The 16,205-nt window shown below is 35.6% G+C and overlaps 1 protein-coding gene across 1 annotated transcript; it reads left to right on the top strand.

Moving 5' to 3' along the window:
- The first annotated feature begins 3,730 nt into the window (after positions 1-3,730).
- Positions 3,731-15,943, top strand: LOC148241975 (uncharacterized). The gene is made up of 5 exons (XM_088210340.1): positions 3,731-4,265; positions 4,461-4,573; positions 5,101-5,160; positions 15,660-15,672; positions 15,813-15,943. Exons 1-5 carry the CDS (start codon positions 3,731-3,733, stop codon positions 15,941-15,943), a joined length of 852 nt encoding a protein of 283 aa, XP_088066466.1.
- The last annotated feature ends 262 nt before the right edge of the window (positions 15,944-16,205 follow it).

The following is a 16,205-nucleotide window of genomic DNA, read 5'->3' on the forward strand; positions in this document are numbered from 1 at the left end:
GAATCCACTGAACATAAATCCTAACCTAGGAGAAAAAGACATTAGAAGATACGAGAAACCCCAAGGATAACGAGCCTCCCAGCTAAAGAATAACTTGGCTTAAAGATCCCAACCCAAGAGAAGAACATAAATGTTATACGGGTATGGGTACCCGTGGGGTACACATGTGTCGCAATGCACGCAAAGAATACATGGCTATCATGTATGTCGGTATTCCAAGAGTCTGTGATGTGCAAATCGAAGCGACCCTATAACTCGCAAGAAAATAGAAGACAGGAAGGTTCCCCAGCACATGGGTAGAGTTTCCCACGCATAAAAGGGACCACTTGCTTGTGTGTCGAGCATGCATTCCAACCCACACGCCCTTCGCGTGTGCAAACATAGGTTGCGTGCCCCTATACGCAACAACATTAATGCATGAGGCCTCCAGGCTCCCCAAGCAGAACAAGCCACGTGCACACAGGCCCACTTGGCCACGCGCGCGCCCCTACTCATATCAACGTTCACGCATGAGTCTTACAGGCCCTGCACCCAGAACCAGCCATGCGCATACAGGTCCACTCGACTAAACGCACGCCGAGCATCTAACTAGGCCATGCTAACGCACAACAGGCCCGCGCCCAACATGCTGGCCCAACCCGCAAGCCCGTACCACGTGACCCGTGTGTGGAAATATGACTAACCCATACGCTCCACCCGACCCACAACTCGTGATCCGGCTTCCACCTTCATTGAATCCTTGTTTGGACCCCACCTCCACCTTTTCCACATGTTTTAATTAATTTCCGAATCAGTAATATATGGAAAACACATGGGATAATTTTCTATTTTTTAATATTATTTTATAATTTTTTAATGTAAGTTATATCCCATAGAACTATTTAATTAATTAATTTAAATTTTAGATTAGAATAGAATATTATTTTATTATTTTTCAAGTGTTTGTATCCATTCAAGATTTTTTCGAGAAAAGTCTATATAAAGACCTTTGCTTATAGGTTGTAAACACAAAAAAATTATTGAGTTAAGAATAAAAGTGAAAGCTTAGGATTTCCTTTTCTTAATTAGCATTTTACTAGCTTCTCAAGTGCTTCAAGAAACTGGAGTCTTCAGACGTCTTGTTGAGTCAATGAATAGAGATCAACTTATCGGTAAGTCCATGACATTTTTCCTTTCCTTCTTTTATTTTTGCTAGTTTTTATTCATGCATGCCTATTAGGTATTGTACATTCAAGTAGAGGAGGAGTTTTCTAGGCGATTAAGTTTCAGTATTATGACATCTCAGATACCTAGTGGAAAAGGGAGTCTAATAATATAATAGATATAAGTGCAAAAATAAATATATATGCAACGGAAAATAGAATTCCTTATAACAAAATTTAAGTTTCAAATTTTTACAATTGAGGCCAAGATAATAGTTGCAAAAATACATATATACAAAAGTTATGGAGAGTCACTTCTTTCATTACAAGTTGGTTTCATAAAGTGCGTACAGATGAAACACTTGAAATCTTCTTTAAAATCCATGAATGGATCTAAATAAGCTTCAATGAGCAATTCAACGAATGAATCATCACTTTCATTATCTAAGGGGGACATGGATTGGGGTGAGTTCTAAATAACTTAATACGAAAAATTGTATTTAAACTACACTACTAAGGTTTACAAAGATTATTAAACTTTAAAATAAAATGCCTTTACCTAAATGAGTGACTTACCTTTATGACTTGTTGCATAGCAGATTTATTCAAAATATTAAGAAAACCTTTATCTTTATTCTAAAATCCAATTTTAAACATTGATATCATAATAGGAATGAAGGTAGAGCTGAAAGTAAGATAGTCAAGACACAACCAGGCAGTGTAGTTGAAACTAGTTGAACCAGCTAAAAGCATAGTAAGATTTTGATAAAATAAAAAAGAACATATCATATGAAACTATTAGAACATGAAATATCAAACAACTAATCTAGCCATGTTATCATATGATTAAGTTTTATTTACATCTTTTATAGATTTTCACGCAAAGTCATTCTAACTCATATCAACTAAGAGCTAAAGGGATACCCAAACTACCATTGTGAATGGCAAATATATTCATTTTCATATAAGTTATTTTAAATATAAACTAATGACTATGTTCCTACTTTACCACTATTGTCCCTACAGATCAAATAAGACCAATGACCACGACCGTACTTTACCACTGTGGCCCTTATAGATCATATTGCGAATTTAGTCTTGTTAGAGGGAACACTAGTCTCATTTATAGAGAGTGATTCACCAACATATTCATATACAGATCTAGATACAAAAACCCTGCAGAGGTAATGGTTAAACAGATTTTTCATTCTTTCCTCTCTCTTTATTGATTTCCATTTATAATAATCACACATTTAGGACCCACTAGGTTTCTAATAACATATTTTGGCACAAAGGTCCATTTTACCCAGACTTGCCCATCAGGTCATCCTCTTGAGCCAAGGCCCAATAGAATGACCCTCTCCACCATTACCTAAGGTAAGGAAAAGGGCCAAACCCACAGATACTTCAAATCATCATGCATTGAGTCAATCATGAATCTTATTTCACATGTTCATATTCATATCGATAGCAAATATTCACATTTTAAATTCATGCATGGAGATAACTAAAAATCTCATGTTAAATTATCTAGAAAATCTAGTTAGGAATGTATGAAAAAATACTCAAGAAATCCCTTATTGAAACTGTGAGTTTTTTTAGATCGGTTTGCTTTTTAGGAGGAGAAAAGAAGGTTTTTTGGTAGAGTACTTGTGTTAAGTAGTTTTTTATAAAAAAAATTAAGTGAAGAAAGAGCTTAAGGGTGAGCTCTTTCGAAGTTGTGATGTGAAAAATAACCAATGAAGAAAGAAGAAGTTATCATGAGAAGATTGAAGGCCTTCTATGCTTTTCCCAAGACTCTCTTTCTTTTCTAGCTTTCTCTCTCCAAACTCTCTCTCTAAACTCTTGGTTAAGTAAAGAAAAGGAGGAAATGGAAAGAACAGGAAAAAAAAGGAAATGGAGAGGGTTTTAAGTAGCCATGGGGGAAAAATGCATGTTGACCATGTGGCAGCATGCATGGCTAACATTTGACAATCGGTGGAGGGGAGAAGTCAGTGACGATGATTGATGGTAGCGATGCGAGAGGCAACTCTAGGCGACGTGACAATTGACTCTGTAGGCAGCTGATGAGATACACACTGACAGTGTGCAGGCTATGCAAAGGTGTGCGATGTGATGCATGATTTATGTCAGGACCACGTACTGCCCAACGTGACATGTGTACAAGCATGAGCAATGTGATGTCGCGCTGCGCACAGACGGTCCACCTCCATACGGGCACGTGGGCACACAGGTGCGCTGGCTCGTGTGTCATTTTTGCTGTTCGTAGGAATTTTCTCCATTGTTTTCCATTTTTCATATTTTGATTTATTGTATTTAAAGAGTTAAAATAATTTTTGACAAAAATCGCAATAAAAAAAAATAAATAAAATAAAATATTAAATATTTAAAAGCATTTATAAGCAAAGTAAATTCTAATTTTGGATAGATATTTAAATCAATTGTTAAAGGATGTAACGCTTGGAAAAATATAAAGTGTTAAAATACCATGTTTGAATACAAAGATTTTAGGGTGTTACAGGTATTACATACATTGAGCAGGTTATAGGAGTTGATTTGATCCTCCCCATATCCTCCTGCATCAGAATATGACTGTAGATAAGTATGGAGAGAAGTTCCAAGAGGTTGGTAGGTTTGCTCCAGATGTTATGACGTATGAGAATAAGAAAGCTCAACGGTTCAAGGAAGATTTGAGGCCATATATTTATGACAAAGTGGGCATGTTCAAGCTGAATAACTTCCAAGCCTTGATGGAAAAGGCAATTGTGATAGAGGGTTTGATTAAGAGTGTTGCACCCTTTGTTAACAGTTCCAAAGCTTTTGTGCCCCAGAAGAGGGCAAGTCCTTTTTCTTCTCCTCTTGATAAGAGGCCTAGAGTTACTCCACCTCAACCCACTAGATCTATTCCTGTTATAAGTAAAACCACAAGTTGTCCTCATTGTGGAAAGAATCATGGCAACCAACTTTGCTATCGAGCTTCCAATGCATCCTTCAAGTGTGGGACTACCCAACACAAGATTAAGGAGTGTCCAATGCTCAGAGGACAAGCAGTACCAATGAATCAGAGCAGAGTTTATGCCCTCATTGCACCTGATACAGAAGCCACTGTAGAAGTAATCAAAGGTACATTTATTTCTAAGCATCCTGCACATGTATTAATTGACACTACTGCCACACACTCATTCGTATGACCCACATTTGCATCACGCTTGAGTATCATGCCTGTCATCTTAGATAAAATTTTAATGGTTGCTACTCCTGCTGATGTTGTTTTAATTTCAAATAGTATGTACAAATTATTTGTAATGGAAATAGCAGGAAGGGAGCTAGAGGTAGATTTAATCCTTCTAGAGATGAAAGACTTTGATATAACCCTAGAAATGGACTGGCTAGAAGTTTATCATGCACATATAGACTGTTATGCCAAGAAGGTTTGTATTCCAATTCCATAATGAAGAACCTTTTACTTCTTAATTTACTCTTGTGATTTATAATTTGCAATCTTTCTAAATTAAAATCATAAAATAAATTAACAATTATTAACCAAGGTATCATTTATAAAACTACTATGATAGGAAAGAGTTCCAAAGAGATTTCTCTTCAGGAAATACCTGTAGTTCGAGAATTTTCTGATGTATTTGCTGAAGATCTTTTAGGGTTGTCACCAGATCGTGAGATTGAATTCTTAGTTGATATGTTGTCTGACATACAACTAATTTCTACCACTCCATATCGAATGAGTAAAGCTGAATTGAAAGAATTACAGAAGCAATTATAGAAACTCTTAGACAAGGGATTCATTCGCCCTGTTGTTTCTCCTTAAGGTGCACTGGCCTTATTTGTGAAAAAGAAGGACGGTACTCAATGGTTGTGTATTAACTACCAAACGCTTAATCAAGTTACCATCAAGAACAGGTATCCATTACTAAGAATTAATGATCTTTTTTACTAATTATAGGATGCCAGTGTGTTTTTCAGGATTTATATAAGATTCGACTACCATCATATTAAGATCAAGGTACAGGATATTCTAAAGACCACTTTTAAAACCAAGTAAGATCAATATGAGTTTCAAGTCTTACCTTTTAGTTTGATAAACACACTTGTAGTGTTTATGGATTCGATGAATTGGGTATTAAACTCTACATGGATAAATTCATCATTGTATTTATTGATGATATTCTGACATATTTTAAGGATAAAGATGATCATACCAAGCATTTGAGGTGTGTATTAGGGATCCTTCTAAGAGAGAAGTTGTATGCAATGCTTAGCAAATGTGAATTCTAGCTTGAACGAGTCTTCTTCCTAGGGCATATAGTCTCTAAAGATGGGATAATAGTTGATTCTTTAACGATTGAAACTATCGTGAACTGGAAACTCCCCACCACAATTACAGAGATTTGAAGTTTCCTAAAATTGACAGGTTATTTTAGAAGATTCTTTAAGGGATTTTCTAAGCTTTTAGCTCCCCTTACTCATCTTATCAGGAAGGAAATAAAATTTGAATAGACTAGTGAGTGTGAAAACGATTTCAGAGCACTCAAGCACCGACTAGTTATTGTCTAGTATTGACTTTACATAGTGATTCTGAAGGTTATGCAGTTTATACAAATGCATCAAGACAAGGTTTGGGATGTGTTCTTATGAAACATGACAAAGTTATTACTTATGAATCAAGGCAACTAAAAAACCATGAGCAGAATTATTCGACCCATGATCTAGAATTAGTTACTATAGTTGTTTGATGTGATCCTAGAGAACCCAGAATTAGTTCTAAAGATGCAATCTTGTATCAATGAGGAACGCCCAGAACATGAAAGTAATTTCATCCCTGAACACTTTCTTAATTGGGATTATTCCAATAGATGGGCCAAGTTTGTCCAAGCCATAAGGCTTAAGGCCTAAGTACGATTAATGGGCTTGAAGAATTGTAAGAAATCCCACGCTCGAGGAGGAGGCTCAAACGTGCGCCAGACATGTGACCCAGCCTATACGACCCACAAATACGCACGCGTGCCCATGCAGAACACGCATACCCAGTGCAAACAGGCACCTGGATAGCCCAAGCCCACCAGCCCGCGACTCCCGTGAGTGTTTTCCTGCGCAGCCCCCGTAGACCAGCTGGCTCGGCCCATTCAGGTAGCCCAAACCTAGCTTGCTCCCTTTCCCCTTTTTAATTATTTTATATTTATTATTTTAAAATTTTTAAAGGATTTGGGATCCACTTTATAATTAACCATGTTTTAAATTAAATACCCTATATACCTAAATTAATGTTCACATGTGTTTTACATTGAATTCACATGGGATAAACATTAGATTATTTTTTTATTATTTTATTGTATTTCTATTCTTTAGAATTATTTAATTAATTTATTTAGGATATAATAATTATTTTATTATGTAATTATCCTAAATTAAGATAGAATTTTATTTAGCTTATTATTTTATGAAATTATCTCAAGATTTTATATTCATCTAGATTGCCTAGGAAATGCTATAATTAGAAAAGGCCCCTAGGATATAAACACACTCTTTGAGAATAAATTTGGGAGAATGCTTGAGAGCTTTGATTTTTTTTCTTTTAATCTTTTACTAAAATTAGCTTCTTCAAGTTCTTCAGGAAAAAAGAGTCTTCAGAAGTCTTGTTGAGCCAAGGAGCGGGGATCAACTTATCAATAAGTCCATGATATTTTTTCTTTCCTTGTTTATTTTTTCTAGTCTTTGTTTTTGTATTCCTTTTAGAATTGTAGATTCAATTAGAGGGAGGAGTTATTCTAACGATTATAGTTTCAGTATTGCATATGTTGAGTGGGTGTTAGGAGTTGATTCGATCCTCTCCATACCCTCCCGCGTCATCTGGTATCAGAGCTTTGGCTCCTAGAAACCCAAATCTATTTTTATTTGCTTTAGCATTTTTTTCATTCAAAATTTAAGTTAATTTTTTATTTGTTCGTATTGCATCCTTCTTGAATTTATATTTATCCGTTTAATTGAAGTAGTTTGTGTTATTATTAAAAAAAATCATATGTATAAAAAAACCAAAAATATCCCAATTGTAGCCCATAAGGCAATTGGTACATTGTTTGCTTTTTGCATCACAAAAATAGAATAGCCACCTAATTGGTGACTGGAAATCCTTTGAGAAATCGAAGGCAAAGTATGTTGCCTAAATGGTGTGAGCGAAAACTTTTGCTTTTATTCCGCAAACTATCTACATTTAATTTTTGAGTTGCATTCTGTAATTTGCATCAATGTTGTATAAAGAAACTTGATTGGTCATAGAGTATAGCCGAAAAATTTGGGGTAGTATAAGAAGATACACCTGTTAATTATATCCACTGAGATTGATCAAATCCCTATGCATCAGTCTGAGTTGTCATTCTTCGTGATCTATGTTTCTTTTATTATTTTACACTTATTCCATTGCATAATTAAGCGATTAATTATTACAAGTTGTTTAACACACAAAAGGCACACCATTTCTTTTTCTATGTACTTCTTTATGAGCTTTAGTAGAAATCAGAATCCTTTAGGGTTCATTATTGTGTTGTAAGGACTAATGTGCCAACCTGATTCAAGTAATTTCGATTTTGAACGTTCAACTCGATAGATGAAGTGGTCAATTGAGGGATTGCAAGTTAAACACGAGGGAATGTGAGGGAGAGAATGTATTCTTTTCACTAATCTTTCTTATAAGTACTACACTATGTCTCAATTCATCACTTCACTTATGAGTAATGTCCATGTTGTGCGAAGAGCTCTCAATTTGCAAGTAGGAGTGAATATAACAAGCAGAGGGAGAATATTTTTCACACACGATTTCTTGTCAATTATAAGGTATGTGGAATGATCATTGACAGTGGTAGTTGTGCTAATATGGCATGCACTCTATTTATGGAAAGAGTAGGGTTGACATGCATCAAACATCTAGCTTCCTACTAGCTATGGTAGTTGAATGAGTGTGGTGAAACCCAAGTTACCGAGCAAGTCATAGTACTATTCTCCATCAAAAAATATCACGACGAGATATATTATGATATTGTACCTATACATGCTAGTCATTTGATACTTGGAAGACCTTGGCAATTTGATAGATAGGTAATAAGGCCGCACCAATCAATATTCAATACGAAAGGATAATCTAAATCATGTCTTTACACCTTTATCATCAAAAGAGGCACATGAAGATTAGGTCAAAATTAAACTGTCCTTTTATGAATACTCAAGAAGGGTGGAAGGGATAAAGAAGGTCGTAGAGAAAGTCAATGGCCCATTGAGCATAAAGGATGCCCAGTAGACAGCTAAAGATGGTCAATTGCGAGAAAATCAAAGAGAGAAAATAGGGGAGTGTCCTGATGACAGGGAGAGAATGTTGAGGGATATCTCTTGTGAAAAGGAAGTTCAATTGTACTTACCTACAGGGAGATTCATTTTGGTCTTAACCACTCTTTGCAAAAATTGTACTGTTTTCCTCTTATAGATAATTACCATGGCAAGTGGGCTATAAAGATTTGATCCAGATCCTGGAGGAATTATGAATCAAATCATGACATGTATCAATAACAAAAAAAACAAGCTAGGGAGGTATGACATGCTTCCTATTGTAATCACTAATATTTTCTCCTATGATGAAGGCCCAAATTCAAGGATGAATCTTTTCGAAGAAGGTGGGGATGATGTGATCGTAGATAGCCTAGAATTAGTTCCAAAGATGCAATCTTGTATCAATGAGGGACGCCTAGAATAAGAAAGTAATTTCATCCTTAAACACTTTTCTAATTGGGATTATTCCAAGAGATGGGTCAAGTTTGTCCAAGCCAGAAGGCTTAAGACCCAAGTATGATTAATAGACTTGAAGAATTATAAAAAAGCCCACACCCGAGGAGGAGGCCCATACGTGCACTGGACATGCGGCTTAGCCTGCATGATCCACGAACACGCACGGGTGCCCACACGAAACACATGCACCACGTGCAAACGGGCCCTTGGACGGCCCAAGCCCATAAGCCCACGACTCTTTTGAGCCTTTTCCCCTACAGCACGGTGGACTGGTCGGTCGGCCCTACCCATCGAAGTAGCCCAAACTCAGCTGGCCCCCTTTCCCCCTTTTAATTATTTAATAATTATTTATTTTATTATTTTAAATTTTTTAGAGGCTTTGGGACCCATTTTTTAATTAACCATGTTTTAAATTAAAAATACTGCATGCCTAAATTAATTTCCTTATGTGTTTTACATGAAATTCACATGGGATAAACATTAGATTATTGATTTATTATTTTATTATATTTCTATTCTTTAGGATTATTTAGTTAATTTATTTGGGATAAAATAATTATTTTATTATGTAATTTTCCTAGATTAAGATAAAATTTTATCTAGGGTATTATTTTATTAAACTATCTCAAGATTTTGTACTCATTTATATCGCCCAAGAAATGTTATAATTAGACATTTACCCCTAGGATGTAAACACACCATTTGAGAATAAATTTGAGAGAATTCTTGAGAGTTTCGGCTTTTTGTCTTTTAATATTTTTGCTAAAATTATCTTCTTCAAGTTCTTTAGAAAACAGGAGTCTTCAAAAGTCTTGTTAAGTAAAGAATTGGGGATCAACTTATCGATTAGTCCATGATAATTTTCCTTTCCTTGTTTATTTTTTCTAGTCTTTATTTTTGTGTTCCTTTTAGGATTGTAGATTCAATTAGAGGGAGGGGTTATTTTACTGGTTCTAGTTTTGAAATTACATACGTTTAATGGGTTTCAAGAGTTGATTTGATCCTCCCTATACCCTCCCGCGTCATTGTTGCTCTTAAGCTTTGACACCACTATCTCTATGGGGAGACATTTGAGATATACAACGGTCACAAAAGTCTCAAGTACCTCTTCAAACAAAAAGAAGTTAATATATGCCAACGTTGGCAGATGGATCTTTTAAAAGATTATTACTTAATATTTCTAGACATCCAAGCAAGGGAAACGTTGTAGTTGATGCTTTAAGCGAGAAAAGCATCTGTATTATGGCAAGAGTTTTGACTTTTGAATGGCATTCCTATATCGGTATTTTTGATAGAAATTCTCGATTTACTTCCAAATTTTGGATAAGTCTCCAACAAGCTTTGGGTACCACCTTATCTTTCAATATAACATTTCACCCACAAATGATGGACAATCTGAAAGAACCATCTAGACTTTGGAAGATATGCTATGGGCTTATGTCTTGGAGTTGTGAGGAAATTGGGATGAACATTTACTACTGGTAAAATTTGCCTAGAACAACAGTTTTCAGTCTAGTACTGGTATGCCTACAGATCTCTAATATATTGGGAATAAGTTGGGGATCATAAATTGATTGGACCCAAATTGGTTGAGGAAACAAACTCAAGAGTTGCCTTAATAAAAATGAATCTTTAGACAGCTTAGTGGACAGAAGAGTTATGTTGACAACCATAGAAGAGTTCTAGAATTTGATGTTGGTGATAATGTGTTTCTGAAAATATAACCACTCAAGGGCATCATTGATTTGGGAAGAAAGGAAAACTAAGCTCATATTTCATAGGACCTTTTAAAATTTAGAAAAAATTGGTGCCTCTGAATATAGGCAAGTATTGCCACCAAAGCTAGCAAGAATCCACAATGTATTTCACATGTCCATGTTACGCAAATATCACCCAGATCCATCTTATATGCTGCAATATGAGACAATTCCATTTGAGGAAAACCTAATCTATAAAGGGGTGTCAGTGGTTATTCTTGACAAACAAGTTTGAGTATTAAGAAACAAGACCATCCCTATGGTCAAAGTACTGAGACAACACCATTCTCGAAAAGAAGTTACTTGGGAACATGAAGACACTATACGAGATATATTTCCTCAGTTATTATAACTAGTGTATCACTTTGGGGGACCAAATTGTTTTAGGAGGGGAGAAATTATAAACATGGTATTGTACCTTTTAAATTTTAAACGATGGAAAATATCATAATTAAATTAAGTGATGCATGTTTATTATGTAACTAAACTCCAAAAATTATGAAAATTTAAATTCTTCCTTTTAAAAATATAAATCTGGTAAATTAGGGGCTAAAAGTACAATTTTCAACATTTTTGGGGCCTTTTTAAATCAAGAAATTGAAATAAGGAACAAAATGAAGAAAACTGCCACTTTTGGGGGTCTACGCAATTTCCAAAAGCTGATACACATACCCGAGTAAGACGTGTGGAAGCTTCACGGGCGTGCTGCAGAGAGACAAATAAGATGGACGATGAGGATGGTGACACATTCCATCGAATGGCTGAGATTTGATCTCCTAAATGAGAGGAAAGCACTTTGGACAACCGCGATTTCTCATGATAGAGCTTTGATGGCTCAGGATCGCACGGAGGAAAAGTAGAGACATGTACGATCAACAGTCACGATCTTCCTTATCAAAGATCAAACGACTGTGATGCACGTGGGAAATAGTTTAGAAGATGGAAACCAACGACCCAGATTGCATACAGGTTTGATCTAATAGTCGAAATTTAAAATGCAAGAAATTTTATGAAAATGCCCTCGACAATAAATCTAATCAAACGACTGAGAAACACTGCATGCAGATCGATGGCCCGGATCTTTATGGTTTCCCTTGCCCTTGAAAATGTTGACCTTCTTCTTCTTCTTCGCTTCAATGGGCAGAAAAAACCCGAAACAGGAGATAAGCTCATCTGTGTGAGCCAAAATTCAAGAGAAAGAGGAAACAAAAATAGTGAGAGAGTGACCACTGTGGATGGGAAACAATTTTTGACCACCTAGAAACCAGAAAATTTGTTGGATATTGAGAAATTAAGCCAGGTCTTAGACAACCCATTTCCTTTCTGGTAAGTGGTCGAACTCGACACTTCATTCATGATTTTTTTTAGCTTTTTAATTCCATTTAAGCTAGATTTTGAGTTCTAAAAATAGTTTACATGTAGTAAAACACCTAGGAATATCGAACTAGCCAAGCAATAGCCAGTTTAATTGAAAAATTTCCCCAAATTCTTGGGCTCATATTGACTTGAGAAGTCTGAATATTTTGATAGGTCTCGAAGTGATTTTAGAGCCATATTTGAAGCTTTAAACCAATTCTTTTTGCATAGGAGTTTGAAAGAATATCGAGTAGTGATCCTTGATGTCTATTGAGAAAGGAGTTTTTAAACTGAAAAATAATCACTTTTTCACTGAGTTTGAACAAGTTAAAGAATGGTTGGTAATCTGGTTTTAAAATCAATTGTGGTTGCCTGTCCAAATGGTTTAAACCATTGGGAAAGGCTTAGAAATTGGACAGAATTGAATTTAATAGATTTTTAATCATGTATACTTGTTGTATGTAACAACCAATGTTATAAAAATTCAAACAATCAATAAAAGAGTTAATTTTCACATGTGTTATTGTAATGTTAATGAAAATTATTCGTTTTTAATTATTTAATTTAAAAAATACATCTATTTTTATTTTTTTTTAAATCAGGACAACCATAGGATTTTAAATCCCCCACCAATGAGATTGCCAACCTGCGGGCATGCCAGGTAGTGGGCATGCGAGAAATTCCATCTGCCATGCCTGTAAGCTTGACAGATCGCAAACACACAGAGGAATGTGTGTTAGTTTGCAAGTGGGTGGTCGTGGACACACGTGAGGGCATCGTGTGCGTGCCTTGCCCGCGAGCATATGGGTGGAATAACTTACTAGCTTGCAGAAAGTTTTCCCACGTATAGCAAAACTGCTAGCTGATACCCTCCAGATTTGGCTCCAACTTGACGCCACGTAAACTCATTTATGGAGGTGTTCTGGCCACCTAGCAGAGGAGGCCAGCTGCCCAGCCAATTGTCAAACTCGAACTTTCTCCCTTACATGCTATCAGCCACTCTTGGACAATAATGGCTAAGATTGCTTGAATGCAATTTAAGGACCAATAGTTGCTAAAAATCCAATTTAAAAGCTTCCATTTGACTTCTTTCTTCCCCATTCGATTAGAGAAAGAGAGAGTTAGACGATTAGGAGTGAAAAATAAACAATTTAGGGAGAAATCAGAAGATGAAGTTTGAGTGAGAAAATAAGATAGAAACTAGAGCACGCAAGGAGGAGAGGTGCGAGTCTGTAGGAGGAGATTTCACCTTTTTTTGGTTAAGGTAAGCTTTAATTCCCCTATATTGCATCCTTCATTCTTTCCTTGGTATCTAAACATGCCTGTTAGCAGCTACAAGAACCCAAAAAAATTGCAATAAACTTCGGTCTAAAGCATTTCCTCTACTGCACCCGAAGACGCAATTCGAACGTGTAATCCTCCTATTTCCTTTCCAATTCCTTTTCTATCTTTAATTTTTCTTCAATTTCAAGTAGCCTATGAAAAGATTAAGATCTTAGGAATATTAGGAAACAATTTTAGGCGTAGAATGACTCTTAAAACAAAAAACTAATCCAAAAGTTCACAACTGCTTCTGCAACTGCTACCCAAGCGAGTTGCAAATTAGTTTTTCTATTTCTGAATTCTTCTACTCATGCATTTAAGGCCAAATAATCATCTTTTTTGAGGTAAGATGAATGGTAATCCAGTTATTTCAAGTATTGGATTTTAGACATGCTTTAGATCGATAAAATTTTAATAAATTGAAGCTGTGATAATGGTTTTAACATAAACGTGGTGTGTCTGCATTCATGAGAATTTTTCTATATTTAAGTTGTTGTTTTATGATGTTTGGAATGATGAATGATGTTGAATTAATTTGTAAGAATGTATTGGAATGAAAACTGAATTGAAATGGAATGGAAAAAGGGACAGAAATCACCAACAGAGGCCAAAATTGCCTCTACTAATCGTGTGAGGCACCAAAATGCTAGGATTGAAAAGCATTTATAGCCTAGGCACTCGGGATTGCCCGCATGATCCCTTCCCCCTAGCATATTGCACACGCGAAGTATGCTGCGGAAGCGATCACGAGGCTTTGCCGAGCATATTTTGGTGCTGAAAGGGTCAGCACGCGCAGGATCGCGTACAATAAAAGTGAGCGCCCAAATGCACATACGGATGTGTGCGAGGGTGCTCGTTAACACCTCAACACATGCCTTGTGGGCCCACTGCCCTGTGCAGCTGGCCAGGCAAGCCGTGCTGACTTGACAGGCATATGCACAACGAGAGGCCTTCGTGGATGCCCACCGTGCCACGGGCACGAGCAAGGGGAAAAATTCCCTCGGGAAAGCAATGGTGGAGGGCAATTTGGTAATTTTGATAAATTGAAGTTAATTTTGAAATGGCTTAAAACAGACTAAAGTAGAATGAGCATTTGAAAAATTGAATGGAAAGCACAATGAAGTCGAAATTTGGGATTGTAGGTAAAAATAAAATAAAATTTAGAGTAAAATTATAAGATTAACTTAATAATAAAAGAACTTTAAAATAACAAATAAAATCAACTCAAAAATAACAAATAACAAATATAACTCTATTAAACATACCATTAAAAAAATTTGAGGATATGATTTAAAATTTTAGGTCAAATTAATAACCTAGAAATTAATCAAATAAAAATTAAGACGAAAATAGACGAATCAGAATTTAATCAACCTAGAATCTAGCTAAATCTGATTCATTTGAATTTCCAGGAGGAATAATTGATATTGTTTTTGGAACCACTGGGTTATGGGTGCTTGTTTTGGGTTCTGTGTTGGAACTACTATTCAGTTTTCCTTAGAAATTTAGACTAATTGATATCATGCTTTAACAAGAGATGAATTATGGCAACTAGGGTGAAATTATGAGGTATGAAAATTGAATAGATTTGAGAGATTGTACATATATTTCACGTCACTATATTATGTATATTGATTGATTGCGCACCCACTCATAGCTAGTTGGTGTCTCATTTGTCGTCCTTAGAAATAAGTGTAAGCGGCTGCATGTGTAGGTTTGTAATCAATGAAACCTAAATTAAATTCTTAAATTGTAATTAAAACCTCAAAGAAGTGTCTAGTCCTGTGTGTGTGTATGTTCTGTAAACTTATTGAATATGGTATTGAGCACCTTTAATTATTGAATTGAATATTGTTATTAAAATATTGCAGTATGGAAATGATATTATACTTGGTAAAATATATTTCAAATATCAATTTCTTAAATTATGCATTAATGAATGTTTTTAAACATACTTGTACAACTCTATTACTACTTTTTTTACCGAGTATTTTGGAACTCACCCTAAATCAAAATCCCCTAGATACTAACTTTAAGAGCCTTCCTGAAGAGCCCTACCTAGATTCTTTTTAGGAGGAATAGAAACGGAGACCAGTCTTTTGTCTATTTTGAAAATTTTTAAAGCCTAGTATTCGTAAAATTAGGCTACCTTTGATTAATGTACTTAGGAATTAATAGCGTTATTAGCCTTAGGATACAACATTTGTACATTTTTATGGGATGTGAATTTCCACTGTAATGTAATTAAGTTACTTTTGTCTGCTCTTTTGGACGTTGATGCCCTTATTGGCATCAGGACGTCACAGGTGGTATTAGAGAGAATCCTATGAATATCCCATACAACTAAAACTAAGGGTTTGGAGGAGGGTATTCTCTAAAATTAAACTTGGAACCTTAGCTAGTTTAGGATTCACTTATCTTACTTTAAGCAACTATTTTCCTTGTATAGGCAATATGACACATAGAAAGTCATCTGCTGAGGGACCTGATGATGCCTCTACTAAGGTAAAGTTTACGAAGCTTTTTAAAGCCATTCAGGATTTGACTAATATTGTAGGTCAACAAGTGCATCTGCAATAGAATAATTATCATCATTTCCCAATTGATGATCAAACTACATGTAATAGGACCATTGCTAGTAACATATCTAAATTCCATAAGGCGAACCCTCATATTTTGAGGGTGGTCTTGATCCAATGATTGCTGAAAGTTGAATTATGTAGATTGAAGAGATCTTAACTGTGTTTGAAGTTGAAAATTAGTAGAAGGTAACTTTAGTTGCATTTATGTTCACTGGTGAGGCAAAGCGCTGATGGAGATTGATGAGAGAGACTTTTTCTAT

Source organism: Carica papaya, chromosome 8, assembly GCF_054855325.1.
Source record: "Carica papaya isolate Zhongbai chromosome 8, ASM5485532v1, whole genome shotgun sequence".
Taxonomy (NCBI): Eukaryota; Viridiplantae; Streptophyta; class Magnoliopsida; order Brassicales; family Caricaceae; genus Carica; species Carica papaya.

Excerpts from the sequence above, each read along its gene's own strand:
- LOC148241975 (XM_088210340.1), top strand. The coding sequence starts at position 3,731 with ATGACTGTAGATAAGTATGGAGAGAAGTTCCAAGAGGTTGGTAGGTTT. Across the intron at positions 4,266-4,460 it reads CACTGTAGAAGTAATCAAAG|GAAGGGAGCTAGAGGTAGAT; the intron begins GTACATTTATTT and ends TGGAAATAGCAG. Across the intron at positions 4,574-5,100 it reads TAGACTGTTATGCCAAGAAG|GATGCCAGTGTGTTTTTCAG; the intron begins GTTTGTATTCCA and ends TACTAATTATAG.